Consider the following 15652-nt stretch of genomic DNA (forward strand, 5'->3'; position numbering starts at 1 on the left):
CTGATATCATTTCAATAATTTTTCTGATCAACTTTAATCACTTCCAATATTGACAGATTCCAAGCACAGCCAACCAGCTAGTAAAGCACAGTGTGTTTTGAGTACGGGGCAACACCTCAATCTGTACCAAACAGAAGAATTATAATTTGTTGACACAAATTACTTAAGAGGTAAATAAAAACAAGGGGACAATCTAACAAAATGGGTCACTTTCACATCTAGCAAGCAAGAAATTGACAACAAAAAACTAGATCAGAGACTTATTTCTCATCCACAGCAATGGAAATCCCGTGAATTGACATGTCACCAATTAGAAATCAGAAACTAGATAATATTTATATTTTTAACCAATTAGAAAATAGATAAGGCCTTTCGGTGGGTCCTAATAATCCAAATAATGTGCACTTGTCTCATGAAAAGTGCATCAGATTATCTGCAATTTTAGTAATATATATCCTGGTAATAATCAGAAGTTCCACTAAGGCCCTGAAAAGTGCATGAAATCAACCTCATTGAGTCATTGCTGACACTTCAGTTCACAATTATTTCGCAAATTCTCTGATTAAAGTGCACACTCGTTTGTCCTAATTTTTCTGCTACATTAATTGTTTTCTTTCAAGGTTGTTCGGAAAACTTGAAAAATCGGAGATTTATTGGATTGAATCGATGATTTCTAGCAAAAAATTGGCCAGTGCAGTAGGTGGCAAAACGGCTAGAGCTTGCGATGGTTGCATAAAGAAGCGGGCTCGGTGGTATTGTGCCGCCGATGATGCTTTTTTATGCCAAGCTTGTGATTCGTCTGTTCACTCGGCGAATCTTTTAGCGGGGAGACACGAAAGAGTACGCCTAAAGACGGCTTCCACGGAACGTGGTTCCGTGGAGCCGTCCTGGCATAATGGATTTACAAGAAAACCTCGAACGCCTCGAAAATCAAAATTGCAAGGCGTGCAGAAAAACCCGATACATCTCGTGCCAGAGATGGGTCAGGATGAGAATTCGTTTGAGGAGAATGATGAGCAGGAACAGCTTCTTTATCAAGTCCCGAATTTGGACCTGTTGTCTGATCAGCTGTGCCTTGCGAAACAAGGCAAAAAAAGTGATGGAACGATAAATTATGATAAGTATAGTTTGCGCGGGTTGAGTGAATCGAACAATGATATCGAGGAATTCGCAGCTGATGTTGAAAGCTTACTAGGCAAAGGTTTAGACGAGGAGTCATTCGATATGGAAAAATTAGGGTTTTTAAATTGCAGAGAGAAGGACTTGGTGGAAAGTTGTGACAGAAGTATCGAAACAGTGAAGCTCGAAGAAAATAAAGACACGGCAGTGACAATGGGGATAAATATTGGTGAGATTGATATTACGGAAAAATTTGAGCTGAATTTCGATGACTACGAGTCCACGGAGAATTGTGCAGAAGATAATGAAGCAGGAGCTAACGGTGGAACATGTGTGGAGAACGAAGAATTTGTCGTCAGAAATGGAGATGAATTGATAGGAAAGAAGAGGAATCGTTTGTTGGCGCTTGATTACGAAGGGGTCATTTCTGCTTGGGCTGATCAAAAGAGACCGTGGGTGATCGGTGAAGGGCGGCCGGAACTGGACCTTAATGATTTCTGGCCAGCTGATTTCATGGTAAAATGATTCTTTTCCTTGTCACTCAATTTACTGTACAGTATTAGGCAGCACAGTTAAGCCTCTTTAAAGTAATAACGTCGAGACCAATGAAAATATTACTACGAGTTTTTTACTTTATTTAAAATAAAAATACACCGCCTACATTAGTTAGGACCATAGAAATATCTTACTTTATTGATTATTACTTAATCGAGATTAAATGTACTTCACTTCATGTAGCTATTTAATTAAAATTTTATAGTAAAATATATAGAAAAGGGTTCTTATTGTAAATTACATTTTCTGAGATAAATCATATAGACTATGCATGTAATGTCTAGCTTAGTAACTTTCTGTTGTTGGCTAGTCCATATCAGAAGGGTTAGTTGAACTTAGTACAAGAGCATACACCGATTTTAAGCACAAATCTCGTAAATGATGGGGTACGAGTTTGTTTAATTATCAACAAAAATTAAAAGGGGGAGAAATACATACGAAACTTATTAGTAAAGGTCAATTTCACAGAAATAAAGGCGGAGAAATACAAATGCAACTTCCTTTTGAAACTTACAAAAACGTAAACAAACGAAATGGTTTCATGTCATCTGACGAGAATTATTCAAATTTTACAGGAGGTATGTGGAGGAGTTGATAATCAGGCGTACGGAGAGATGGGGGGAAGCAGTAATTTAATGGCGGACGGAGGGAGAGAAGCAAGAGTATTAAGGTACAGAGAGAAGAGAAGAAGAAGACTGTTTTGCAAGAAAATAAGGTATGAAGTGAGGAAACTAAATGCAGAGAAGAGGCCTAGAATCAAAGGAAGGTTTGTTAAGAGGCCAATTGATAATGCAGCTTAGTTGCTAGTTAATTTCTCTCATGCTTGCAGCCAAATTGTAGTGGGGTAAATCTACTCATTTACTGGAAGCTATAGGAAGATATATACCACTTTTTCATATATAATGTACATATCTATATGCATTTCTCGCTGTAAATTGCTTCAAACTCTTGTCCTACGTATAATTATCTTTTAAAATCAATGCTACTACAAAACATTCAGCTTTTTATGATAGAAATTTAGCACCTTTTTCATCATAAATAACATTGTTGATGGCAGATTTTATTCGCAACTAAACAATAATAATACTTTAGCAACTTAAAATATATCTTTCGACTAAAAGTATTTCGGGACTAGAAGTACTTTACACTAAAAAAAGTGGCTATTTGCGACCAGAACTTTCGATCGGACACTAATTTTCGATAGTTTTTGGTCGAAAATAATCCCAGTAAAAAATAACTGGTCGAAAATAATGAATTCGACCGTATATAGTCGAAAATAAACTTATTTTGACCGCCTATTTTTGACTCTGTGCCTTAGTTTATCCCGCCTATGTGTTTGGTCGAAAATAAGCTCCGGTCAAAAATAATTGGTGGCGCGAATTTTACCGCACTTTTACATTTAAAACTTTTTGAGGATGTTTCTGGTCAAAAATATAAATTCGATCGTATTCGGTCGAAAATATAAATTCGATCAGAAACTGTCAAAAATATAAATTCGACAAGAGTCGGTCAAAAACACAAATTCGACCGACTTTGGTCGATATATATATATATATATATATATATATATATATATATATATATATATATATATATATATATATATTCGACCGTTTCTGGTCGAATTTATATTTTCGACCGAATTGCCATGGCAGTGTGTCTTTAAGTCTTACTCTTGTCTGTTGAATTTGGTTTAAAGATATTTGTACGTTGAATTTGGTTTAAGGATATTTGGATGTTGGCAATTTGTGTTTGTTCTTTTTTTTCATTTCTTGGGTTTGTACAGGTAGGCAGAGGTCTATATGACCAGATTTTTTTTGATAATTACATAATAAATTTGACCGGAATAAATAAATGGTAAAATAATTTCGATCTAATAGCGTAAAAAATTTGACCCAAAAAAAATGAATGGTAAAATATTTTCGACCAGTTAATTTTAACAATAAAGATAATTTTGACCGAAAACGGTTGAAATTACATTCGACCAGATATTGGCGGGAGTTTTAAATTGCGGTCGAATTTATATTTTCGACCAAATTTTCAAATTTTGAGCGGGAAACGAAAAACTTCAAATTTTTTCAAGGCGAAGGATGAAAATTTGGGCGGTCGAAAATGGTTGAAAATAATTATTTTCGACCGGAGACGTAATTTCGACCAGCTTATTATCGACTGCGGAAATGCGGTCGAAAATAAGCTTTTTCGACCAGATTTCACCGGTCGAAAATGACCGCTTACCGCTTTCCTTGTAGTGTTAGAAATGATGTAATTCACTTATAGGATTTCAATTGAATTAACTTGTCTAAGTGGTAGTAGTGATATTACTTAAAACATGAATTCTTGCTGTTAAAATTGGTGATTTTCGAGACCAAATATGCTAGGACATTAGTATTTTCACTTAAATTTATGCTCTGGACCTCGAGGCTTCTATCGCGAAGAGAGGTGGCGCTAATTGTGTAAATGGCACAGGTATGGCCACCAATAAACATGAAGAAGTTTGAGACCCTCTCATACCTTCCTCCTCTAACCGCAATTGGCCAAGGAAGTCGACTAGCTTCTCCGTAGTGGATGGGTTCCTTGTTTGGAAATGTTCATATAAATTGTCTCATATTGATCAAATGTAGCATGATTTCGTCTATCGTGAGTACAACAAGTCCCTCGGATACTATGACAGACGATTCTGGGTCATGTGGAAGCCGCCTATGTTCAGATGCACCGACTCATCGCAGGTGTTAAAGGAGCTTGATGAGCGCGTCAAGGTGTACCCCCAGGCCTACGTGCGTGTTATCGGATTCGACAACATTCATCATGCATCAGTTTCATTACTCACCGGCCAGAGTAAATGTGAAGATCAATCTGTTTGTCGATTTATCCTTTATGTTGTTCGGCTGATGTATAAACCTTTGCATTTTCCATTTTATTCCTTTGAATTGTATGATTGTAATCTTGTTTTGAATTTCTTACTTGCTTCTCCAACACAAGATAATTGGAATTATAGAGGATTGACATGTAGTGATTGTTGGTGATAAAATAATATATCTATTTGTTTGTTTTCTAACTTCATCTATACATTTGATTCGCATTACATACCACGATAGCGAAAAGTTGATTATTAGAAACTCATCTTTGCAGAAGTATTCAGAAATTATTAAAATCGAAAAGTTGATTGTTAGAAGCTCATTTTTTGTGATCCGAAGATATTCAAAACTTGTTAAGACTCGGATATAATGGCTTTTCTTTGCGACAAAGAGTATGTTTGTGTGGGTTTTGACCCCGGATTTTAAGTTATTTTTAATTTAAAACTAAAAAATGTTTGTTCGTCTAATAAGCAGAAGTCGATTTAGAAAAAGGTTAGAAATCGACTTAAAACAATAAGTTAGTTTGAGGTACTCTTTCATTAACTTAATTTTAACGCAAAAGTCACAGGTTACTCATATATGATATATCACTCTTTTTATTACATTTCTACTAACTTATAAATTATTAATGAGTCAAATTTATCTAACACGGAGATTTTAAACCCTTAAATTTATCACATTAAGTCACGTTAAATCATAAGTTTTAAACAGTCTAAACCTCTAACGGGCTCAAAATAGTATTCAGAAATCACCAGGACTCGATACAATGATAAAATGAAAAGACCCAGGTACATGGAACCTTGGATTACAAAAACACTGGTACATTTTTCTGGATTTCATCCACCGATTCCAAGTCGAATGCAACATCTGCTACTGCAAATGCAAAAAAATCGAATCGAGTTGATAGATTCCATATCAGATATGTATCTCACTATACTAAACCATACTCTGAAACTCTGGTACGTCCGGCGAAAGAGAGATATACTTCAAACCGAAATCCGGGGAGAGTAAGATGTACACACGAAAAAAACAGAGAGGTTGCAACTCTGGTATGTCTGAATATATTAGTTTGGAACCTCCTTAATGCCCTTCAAATCCCAAATATCATCATCCCAAACAACATCACTATACAAATCATCATAAGCTTCCCCCATGAACTCAATATCCCAACAAGGCCACCAACTTGTACCCCATGACATTTGCTCATCCCCCACCATCCACACATTGCTGCTACTGCACCACTCCTCCCACTCCATCAACTCCACCTCCCCCGCCTCCACCGCCACAAAATCCGCCCTTTCTCCTCCCACCACCTCCTCTTCCTTAATCCATTCCCCCATTTCCGTCACCACAAATTTAAAACAAGACAACTAATTTGAGACGGAAGAAATATGAGTTTATCTGTGCATGTAGTATGGTTGTGACAAAAATCATAGGGGAACACGTAGCTATAAATAAAGGAAGGGGTGAAGTTAATTTGGACCGAAAATAAAATTTGGGGACTTGGTTATGCATGGTGAATGGTGATGTGTGAAGATTAGAAAAATCAATGACCACGTCTTCACGTGACAGAGATTTGTCTTCTAGTCAAGGTTGGGTTTTCCAAACATTAATAAAAATCTTATCGTATGAAACTCTTCTAGTAGTATTTTAAAATCCCTATACAAAAAAGGATTAGTCACTCTGTACATACACAGGTTTACACCTCCAAGCGCCGGGTAGCACTGTTGGTGTGTTGCACGTTGCTAGAAACACACCAAGAAACAAATGAATCCACAGGGAAAATAATGATTCGGATCGTTTGAATTCTAATTTCGTCGCTTGTATAAATTTTCCCTTATTGATAAACGTTTTTAACACACGCAATTGCATAGGGTGAACAAAAAATCGATTAACGCAATTGTGAGAGAAGATTTGCAATCTTCCGATAACATATGTTGTAACGGGATTATTTACAAAACCCTAATTTTCTTTTTCTCTCTTCTCTCTAGCCGCCTCCTCTTTTCATCTCCGACGGGGCTTCCATCGGTTTCCGGTGGAAAGCCCCAAATCTTTTCGTTTGATTGCTAGTTTTTGATTGTTCTTGCTTTTTCATTGAGTTTCTTAATAAATCTCCATATTCGGAGAAAGTTTTCTTAGATCTATATCACCGAAACTTTCGATTTTCGTTCTATTCGCTTCCAGAAGCCTTTTTGGATTTGTGAGTGGATCGATTATCTCCTGAGCGTCGTGGTGCAGATCTAATTGTTTTAGTTTGTTTTGATTATAGTTTGATTTCTCTCCCCGGTGAGAGTGTGTGATTTTTCTCTCCTTTTGTGAGAGTGGTTTGGATTCATCGATAAAGTCTTTCGGGAATTGCATTTGTGGTCGATAGCTCAAACGGAGTTTTTGGAAAAGATGGTGAACACAGAGAAAGGATTTATACATGTACCATCGTCAATTTCAACATCGCTTATTTGTCTCATCTTAGGTATGAAGACAGGCATGTTAATTTTTTCTATGTTTGTTCAACTCGATCATTCTTGTAGATGCCGTATGGCTATTATTTATTGAATTATCTCCTTTTCTTCAAAAAAAACATATGTTGTAACGGTATAATCTCTATATAATTATATATATATATATAGGCTCATGATCAAATAGAAACCACTCTTAAAATAAAAACTAAAAACCAGTTTCCCCACCACTATTTATAACTACGGGTATCACTAATTTATACTGCACTAATCACTGTTTTTATACAGTATGTAAACAGCGATTTTTATTATCAAAATTGAGAAAATCTACTTATCTAAACTATTGATAATCGATTATAGATGATCAATTTCATCCGTAGGAAGGTTCTTGGCGGTAGGAAGCCGCAAGAGAAGTTGTATGATGACGGTAAGTAGTCGTTAGTTTTGTAAGTAATGATGGAAAGTGTATGTGATTATTAGTGATGATAAACAATGGTGGCAAGTCATTGAAACGTCTGGTAATGGTGGTAAGAGGTCCATTATTACGATTTAGGTGAAGATGATGGTCATATACGTTGCATATACGTGTGTGTATATATTTATATTCGCGAGATATGCTATATATAAATTAGTGATATGTTATGTACAAATTAGTGATTTCTGTAGTTAAAAATAGTGATAAAAAATGTCCAGAAACTGGTTTTTAGTTTTTAGGCTAATTTAGTTTCTATTGGAGTAGGACTCTATATATATATATATATATATATATATATATATATATATATATATATATATATATATATATATATATATATATATATAATTGTTGTGATAAATTTATAATATATATCACATTAAGAAATGTTAAATATTTCAAAAAAAATCAAATATTTCTCAAGTCTCACTAATAATAATAAATTTTGTGTGTACACAAATTAATTAATTAAAATTAGTTATGTGTCTGTCATAATATTTAGAGCGAATATCTAACCCTACTCTTACTTAAAATAATGATATTTTTTTGTTTAAGAGGTTAAAATAATTATATTTCGACAGGCACGAAAAATGCTTATAACCTTTATTTATGCGGGGGCCAAGGGAGGGGGTCGTTTTCTAAAACGGAAACCTTGACCAAGTTCATGTAAAGAAAAGAGTTTAATTATTGTTGATATTAAATAATGCAAAATGGTGGGCACATGTTTTTTGCTTCTTTTTATTGTCTACCATAACTTATGCTTGCTGCTTTATTCTACTAATATTGTTCCGTTTTATGCTACTTTATTCTTCTAAATATTAATTTTCCGTCCAAAAATTGTGAACACGTGTAATAAACTTTTTGATATGCAGGGTATGTCGCTTTCCAGCAATAAAATTAAGAAAATTAGTCTAAATATCTAATTATATGTTAATTTTTGCAGGTTTCGCACGTTTATTACCCCTCATATATTTTATGATATTTGTAATATTTTCCGTTTTAATTTGTTTGCATTCAAATTTCTAACTTTGCCATCGTTAGGTGTAAATATTACTCGCTGTCCTAACAGATTCTTTACCTTACCTTTTGACATGTATTTTTAAACTTCTATAAAATATAGTTTCATAATATTTTTTAAAAAAAACTTTCTGATAAAGGTTTGACATTTAAATTTTTATTAAAAAAATATTACAAAAGTATAATTTATAATAAAGTTAAAATACGTGCAAACTTTTAACTGAGGGAGTAAGGTTCATATGTGTTTTGTTGAAAGGCGGAAAAGCTTGTGAAATACTACTGATTTTATGGATCCTGCTTGCACAAAATTAAGTTAATAAATGTTGTCGTTTTATATGGACAGTTGCTTGATGACTGTGGTCTGTATGTATTGGCCTTTGAGATATTCGCAAGGTTAAGTAGGTACGGGTTTGTTACTTTGTTTGGCCTCTTGAGGTCACCTTACCATCTTTATTTAAGTATCTATCTCATCTCCTACTTGAGATAGTTAGAAGTTTTGAAAAAATTTGAAAGAGTACAAAATTGCTACGATAAGATTTGAGAAAAAATTGAGGATGTGAGAGAATGGAGCATTCCATCTCAAATGGAATGGGTGATATTTAGCATATGATGTAGGGAATGGAATGGAGAAAAAAATGAAATTTCTTCAAAATCATCTATAAGATAGTTCATTTTTCATTCCATTCCTTCCAGAATCATTCACCCCAACCAAACACAACATAAGAGAACGGGAAGACACGTGCCCCTAATTTTTTTTCTACATTTTCCCATCATTCTAAAATTTATGAAATTACAGAAGTACCTCCTGAATATTAAAAAATATATAAATGTTTTTCGAAAATTTGTTTCGTGCCCTCCTAAGAAAATATTTATAAATTCGCCCCTGACGTCCCCGGGTATAGTTTGCACTTGGACTGAGGCTTGATACGTGCGGTAAAATTGCAGGAGACCGGTAAGAACAAAGGGTCTTGCCATGTTTTTTTTGGTTACGACCAGTGGTCCAGTCGTTGTATACTTTGGAGGGTGTGCGAATTTCTATTCTAGATGCATGGTGTACTAAAAAAATTAAAGAAAAGGATACCAGGATTATGGGTTGTTTAAATGTGGACTGTTGTATATTTCGGGCACAAGTAACATGTTCTAAATGGGGTTGGTATGCTAATTCTAAGGCTTTTTTCTGAATTATAATAATCTTCATTTCAAGTTTGCTGCTACAAAAGTAGGAATGCATATGAATTAACTAATTAAGTAGATGCTGATTTTTGTTTCGTTAAACGATAAGCAAATAGAGTAGTACTTGCTAAGGTAGTACATTGCTTAGCAAGGCAATCCTATTATTTCTCTGATTGTAGTTTTATCGAGGCTACTGCCCCATCTGAGGTGGTCTCTCTTTGTATGAGGGATTTAAATGAATGAAAGTAATCTTTTTTCTTGTCAAAAAAAAAGAGTACGTAGGTTGCTTGTTTGATTACGTATACTTGCATATTTGGATAAAAATCGCACGCAATCGTAATTTTCTATATTCATGTACTCGAACAATTTCTGTCCACGTATAAAATCGGGTCATGTTTCTAAAGCTAAGTTAAATTAAATTCCGTATTTAATCATTTTTGAACTTTTGAGTCAGATATTGAGTATATTAGAGCATCTCCAGCAGAGTCCTACAATGTGACTTAAATATATAATAAAATATGCATTTTTTAAGGGATTACTACATTATTTTTTAAGGGATTACTACATTTTATTGGACGGGAACTCCAACAGCATTCTATTTGTATTCCCTATTATTATTATAACATTATATTCAACTTGTAAGTAGGAGAGAGAAATAAGGGGAAAAGGGGGGAAAGGAGAGAAATGGATATTTTATTGTTCAAAATAGTATGAGGAATGGTTCCACAATCCTTAAAAATGAGGAATGAAGTGGGCATCCTAACTTTTTAAGGAACCGCTAGGATTCTGCTGGAGTTGTGTTTTATGTCATATTTCTTATTATAATAGCTTAAGACACCATATAGCTAAGCTGCTGGAAATGCTCTTAAGGAGTTTTTAAATGAGTATCTTATGGCTAGTCGGGATTTTATTTAAGATTTTTGATTGCACTTGGAAAAGATAATTACATAAAGCGGAAAAATTATTTATTTATTTTTTAACGTAGGAACCCGCAGTCATTACCTTTCGGGTGCGCACTGGGTAAACCCACGAGCTCACGCAATAGCCTGCAAACTGCGTGAACAAAAAGAGGAAAAATTATTAGGCATATCTGGGATGACTTTTTTATGAAAATGATGAATTATTTCGAGAAAAAATAATTATATTTATATAATATATTCAGAATTAATTATTTAATATATATTTATCATTCCAATTTACATATCAATGTTGATTTAGAATAATTGATTATTAATAATATGTCCATCTTAAAAGATGATGGACAATAAAAATCATAAAATGAGTCATATTTGCCAGATAACACAATAATGTTCCTGTGCGCCAAAATTTTAAAAATAAGCTAGAAAAATGAGGGTGTTGCTCTTCACTATCATAATTTTCAAGAAAAATGATCCCAAATAGTGGAGAAGATGGTCGTGACGTGTCATTTTGCAATATACTAGATTGTCTGACGTATATCTTCTTTTTCTTCTTAACGCTATATGATCTAGCGTTTTGAAATTCTGAACACCAGATCGTGTTGTGTTTTGTTTCTAAAATGTTAGATCGTGTTGCGTTTTGTACATTTTTTTACACATAAACATAACACAATCTAGTGGTTTTGTCTAAAAAGTAGAATATTGGATTATCTGACGTTAATTATATTTGACGTCATTTATTTCAATACAACTATTTTGAGCATTATTTGTGGATTTTGTGTCACCCGGAGCCTTTTCTCGAAACTGATGGACAACCAAATCTTAAAGAGTCTTTCTAGTGTATGACTAGAGCTGTAATTCGAGTCGAGCGGCTCGCGAACTCACCTGGCTCAAACTCGTTTAACTAGGCTCAAATAAGCTGAGCTCAGGCAAAGGTTCCGACTCGTTTAATTAAACGAGCCGGCTCGACTCGACTCGTGAAATTAAACGAGCCGAGTTCGGGGAGAGGTTTAGATCGATTAAGTGTAAAATTAAACGAACCGGCTCGCCCGACTCGCTAAAACCGGCTCGTTTAGCTAAATGAGACGGCTCGACTCGACTCGTGCAATTAAACGAGTCGAGTTCGGGCAGGGATTTAGGCTCGATTAGTTAAACGAGCTGGCTCGGCGCGATTAACTTCGGCTCGGATTACGTCCGGCTTGAAACTCGGCTCGCTCGGCCCGAATTACACCCCTATGTATGACCATAGGCACACATTATACACTAAATTTGATGAGTTTGGTGGATTTTCTTTGGTAGACTTGGTGTAAATGCAGGGGTCATCCTTATTTATGATTAGATGACTACTAAAAATGCATCAAACTCGTAGGAGGTTTTTTTTTTTTTTGACGTAAACTAATGGGAGTTAGTGCTTATTGTGTGTCCATAGACACACCGAATCTTAAAACACCAAAATCTTAATATAAAGCAATTTCATGATAACGTTCATGTATATGCATAAATACTTAAAAATAAGCAGACCAACAAAAATTTATTTTTCCATTTCTAGTATTTTTATTTTTCCATTTTTAGTATGCCACCGGTCATTTACATAATTATTTCAGAAATAAGTTAAGACCGACAACATTGTGACAACTCAATAAGTCGGTCAGAATAATATAGTCCGTTCCCGTGTTTCACCTTGGTATGAGATCGGAGTTAGATCCCTGTAAATTCAAATCCCCCACACTTGGTCAATACGAAACAATGACTTTCAACTCTCCACTTTCGTGATTCGACGTACAACATAGAGACAGGTGCTGCTCTGTTTGTAATTGATGAACACAAGCAAAATTCAAAGACATTTTTCGAAGATATAGCAGAATAAATGATGCTCTTGGTTCTTAGCTGTGCAGGTCACCAATTTGTGATTCAGAGCAAGCCCCTCAAGATGTATGACCGTCAAGATATTAAAAGTATATATAAATGTATAACCACCACTGTTCTAAAGATCATGAATCTGAACTAATCGATAGAACATTTACGGACAACAATTAATTTGAAAACAAACAGTCAAAAACCAAAGACGAAAACAGTCCAAAGGAAGAGAAGATGAACTCATGAACATAATCCACAATGTACAAAATTTGCACATTATGAGCTACATAGTAAAACCAATCTAATAGTCTTTCACGATTCAATGGAAGAGAGGCAATTAGGATGAACACAACAGATAAAAAACACATAGATACATTGATATATACGATTACAAGGTAAAATGATTACAAAAGCTGACTCCATTACCCGACTTCATCTTCTACAAATTTTCTACAGAAAGCCGGGTAGTAAATTTTTTTTACTCCCCGGAAGGATGTGAATTTGAAATTCCCCTCTACTCATACTTACATTACAAGAGGGTTACCCTTACACTCTCCAACAAAAGCAAACACCTAAAGACCTCTGGATTATTTCGGTTAATTACTCTCTAATTTCTTACAGACACATTTACAGACAGACTATTATAAACATATATACACTAAGAAAAGGAATTTAACTCTCCTGCTCTCATGAAAATGCAATATTAAATTTTTTTTCTTTGTTCTCTCCTACTACTCAAGTTTACCTTTGTTCTCAATCTTAATTTTCTATGTACTCTTTTAAGAAGTTTACACTCTGAGAGGTTTAAGCCATTGTAGGGATGCTGCAGTTGCGCCTATCCCGGTCTAGGCAATCAAACCCCTCAACTCTCACAGCTGGCTTGTTACCAAAATTTGCCCTGCCACATGCTCCTTTCCTTGCAGATGAAGAAGGGGAAGAAGACACGCCAGAGGGAATGGGAATCGACCTAGGGGATACAGGGGTGACCTTTGCATCCCCAAAGTGAGCATCCTGAATTAGTGGGTTAGAAACTCTGCTCGGCGGCGACCCACAAAAAAAAGGGGGCGACGAGGCAGCTTGAGTGCAAGTTTGTTCCACAGCATATGCACCCTGCAAAGAAAATTCACAATAATCTTTATTTGCAAAACAAAAGGAAAAAGTAACTTAACTTCACACACGTGGAAAATAATCGATTCAAAAAAATTAAAAAAAAAACAATATTCAAAAGAGATTTCATGCCAACAAGTGAAAATTATTGAAGCTTAGGTACAAGAGTATATCCCACTAATCAAGCACACAGTTATAGATGTCAGCAACTCTGAGTGGGCGCCGTTGTGCATAACAACCCGGAATTTAAGAAGGCCAATCACAAGTGTATGTGCACGCAAGCGTATTTTGGTGTGCGTAATAGGTGAACAGAATCATACTCTCGTCGTCACATGAAAATCATTTAATACATAGAAGTCTATTAATATCTTTTTATGGGCACTAAATTACATGACGCAATGAAGCCCATTACGAAAGCGTTCAAACCTCTTTACTATTATTGGTTATGAAAATCCTCCGTTTATAAAAAAAACAGATCAACAGAAAACTCCATATATAAACAAGCAGATTCTAAATCGGGGAATATGAAGTACAAATTGTAGTAGAATACGATAAGTACAGGAGTAAAAAACACACCTTGGACAAGATGATGTCCAAGAGCTCAGATCCTGGTTTCGAATCACCAAGCTCCGACTGATAGCTGCCAGGAATAACAACCCTTAGTTTTCATAATTCATCATAACTAAGCAACATATTCAAAAAACTTACAAACTTCACAGAACTTACCTCATATGCCATCTCAAAGATCTGATCTGCTCGTTGGCCATCGTGTTAATAAGACCAAGTCGCCTGGGTTTAGGACACACCAAAGTATCCCTCTTATCCGAGACCCCAACCGAAACAGTAACAGAGCTCCTCACTTCATCACGAGCCGCGACACAGTGATTCATTTTTTCCTTCTCTAAAACAACACTAAATTAACACCTGTCCAATTTTCGAACACCAAAACAGAATATTAGCCACACAGTCCGCAACAAATCAAAACAAACAACAAAAACACAATCACACCCCTCAAATTACAATTATTGTCATTTCTTATGCCAGATCTGATATCCCGAGGCCTAATTTAACCGCATCACGACAAATCAAACTTAAAAAAATCACCCTCAGCTTGCAGGCTGAAGCTAATTTAACTTGTAGGATAAAATTAAACCACAAAACGCTGAATCATGATTATGACATCTAAACAACTTAACATATAAACATAAAAACATATAATCAAACAGATCTGTTGTAGATAACTATGTTCTTTGTTCTTCCATGTTACATACACATGATCACTTCAAACAAGCACAGATACATATAAAACATGTAGTAATTAAACCTACAGACACGAAATCAAGCAGATTAACAGAGTTTCTAAGCTAATTAACCTTAAAAAACAAGTTAACCCTTGTGTAACTGGTCAGATCTAAGACAGTATCACACGTAAACTGTTTTAAAACTGATATTAGCCGCTGAATTAAAGTTATAAAATGAAAAAATACAAAGATTATTTAGTGCAAAATGAAAAAAAAAAAAAAAAGATGGGGAGATAGAAGGTTACCTAAGGGAGCTGTACAGGAGCGGAGTTAGTACGGGTGTGATTTGAATGAAATAAATATGAAAGGCTAAGAAAAATATTGGTGTGTTTTTGTGTATGAAGGGGAAAATTTTGGTCAGAGATAGACAAGAAGAAAAGGGAAACGAGAAAGAGGTTGGGAGAGATTTATAGAGTGGGAAGAGGGGAATAGGGAGAGATGGAGAGAGGTGTGAATTTTAAAATAATAAAAATAAAAATAATGGGGAAATGACATTTTAGTTGATTGTTTGGTTTGTGTTCCAACATGACTAGATGAGTGTGTTTTTTTTTCTTTAAGATATTTGTCGTTCAAAGTAGGTGTATTAAGGGACTTTAGGTAATAGTACTGATAAATTAAATTATTTAATACTTAATTAAGTTATAAATTAAAATTTACCCTAAGTTAATGTTTACAATTTTGTGTATTTTATTCAGAAATTTAGTGAATTTGTATACTTATCTTAGATAATATTCAATTTGTTACTGATATATTTTGTGTGCAAGTAGTTTTTGTTATTTTTAAAATTATTAGCTAAATTTTTGTTTGCATTGATTATATG

General features: G+C 34.7%; 2 protein-coding genes across 2 annotated transcripts; one reads left to right on the forward strand and one right to left on the reverse strand.

Moving 5' to 3' along the window:
- The first annotated feature begins 431 nt into the window (after positions 1 to 431).
- LOC108200187 (zinc finger protein CONSTANS-LIKE 16) lies at positions 432 to 2679 on the forward strand. Its single transcript, XM_017368242.2, has 2 exons — positions 432 to 1635; positions 2250 to 2679. The coding sequence occupies exons 1-2, from the start codon at positions 667 to 669 to the stop codon at positions 2472 to 2474; spliced, it is 1194 nt and encodes a 397-aa protein (XP_017223731.1). The 5' UTR covers positions 432 to 666; the 3' UTR covers positions 2475 to 2679.
- Positions 2680 to 12780: 10101 nt separating this feature from the next.
- LOC108200311 (uncharacterized) lies at positions 12781 to 15262 on the reverse strand. Its single transcript, XM_017368420.2, has 4 exons — positions 15078 to 15262; positions 14258 to 14455; positions 14108 to 14171; positions 12781 to 13534 (listed from the first exon to the last, which is right to left on the reverse strand). Exons 2-4 carry the CDS (start codon positions 14419 to 14421, stop codon positions 13229 to 13231), a joined length of 534 nt encoding a protein of 177 aa, XP_017223909.1. The 5' UTR covers positions 14422 to 14455; positions 15078 to 15262; the 3' UTR covers positions 12781 to 13228.
- Positions 15263 to 15652: the final 390 nt, after the last annotated feature.

The sequence above is a fragment of the Daucus carota genome, chromosome 9 (assembly GCF_001625215.2).
Source record: "Daucus carota subsp. sativus chromosome 9, DH1 v3.0, whole genome shotgun sequence".
Lineage (NCBI taxonomy): Eukaryota > Viridiplantae > Streptophyta > Magnoliopsida > Apiales > Apiaceae > Daucus > Daucus carota.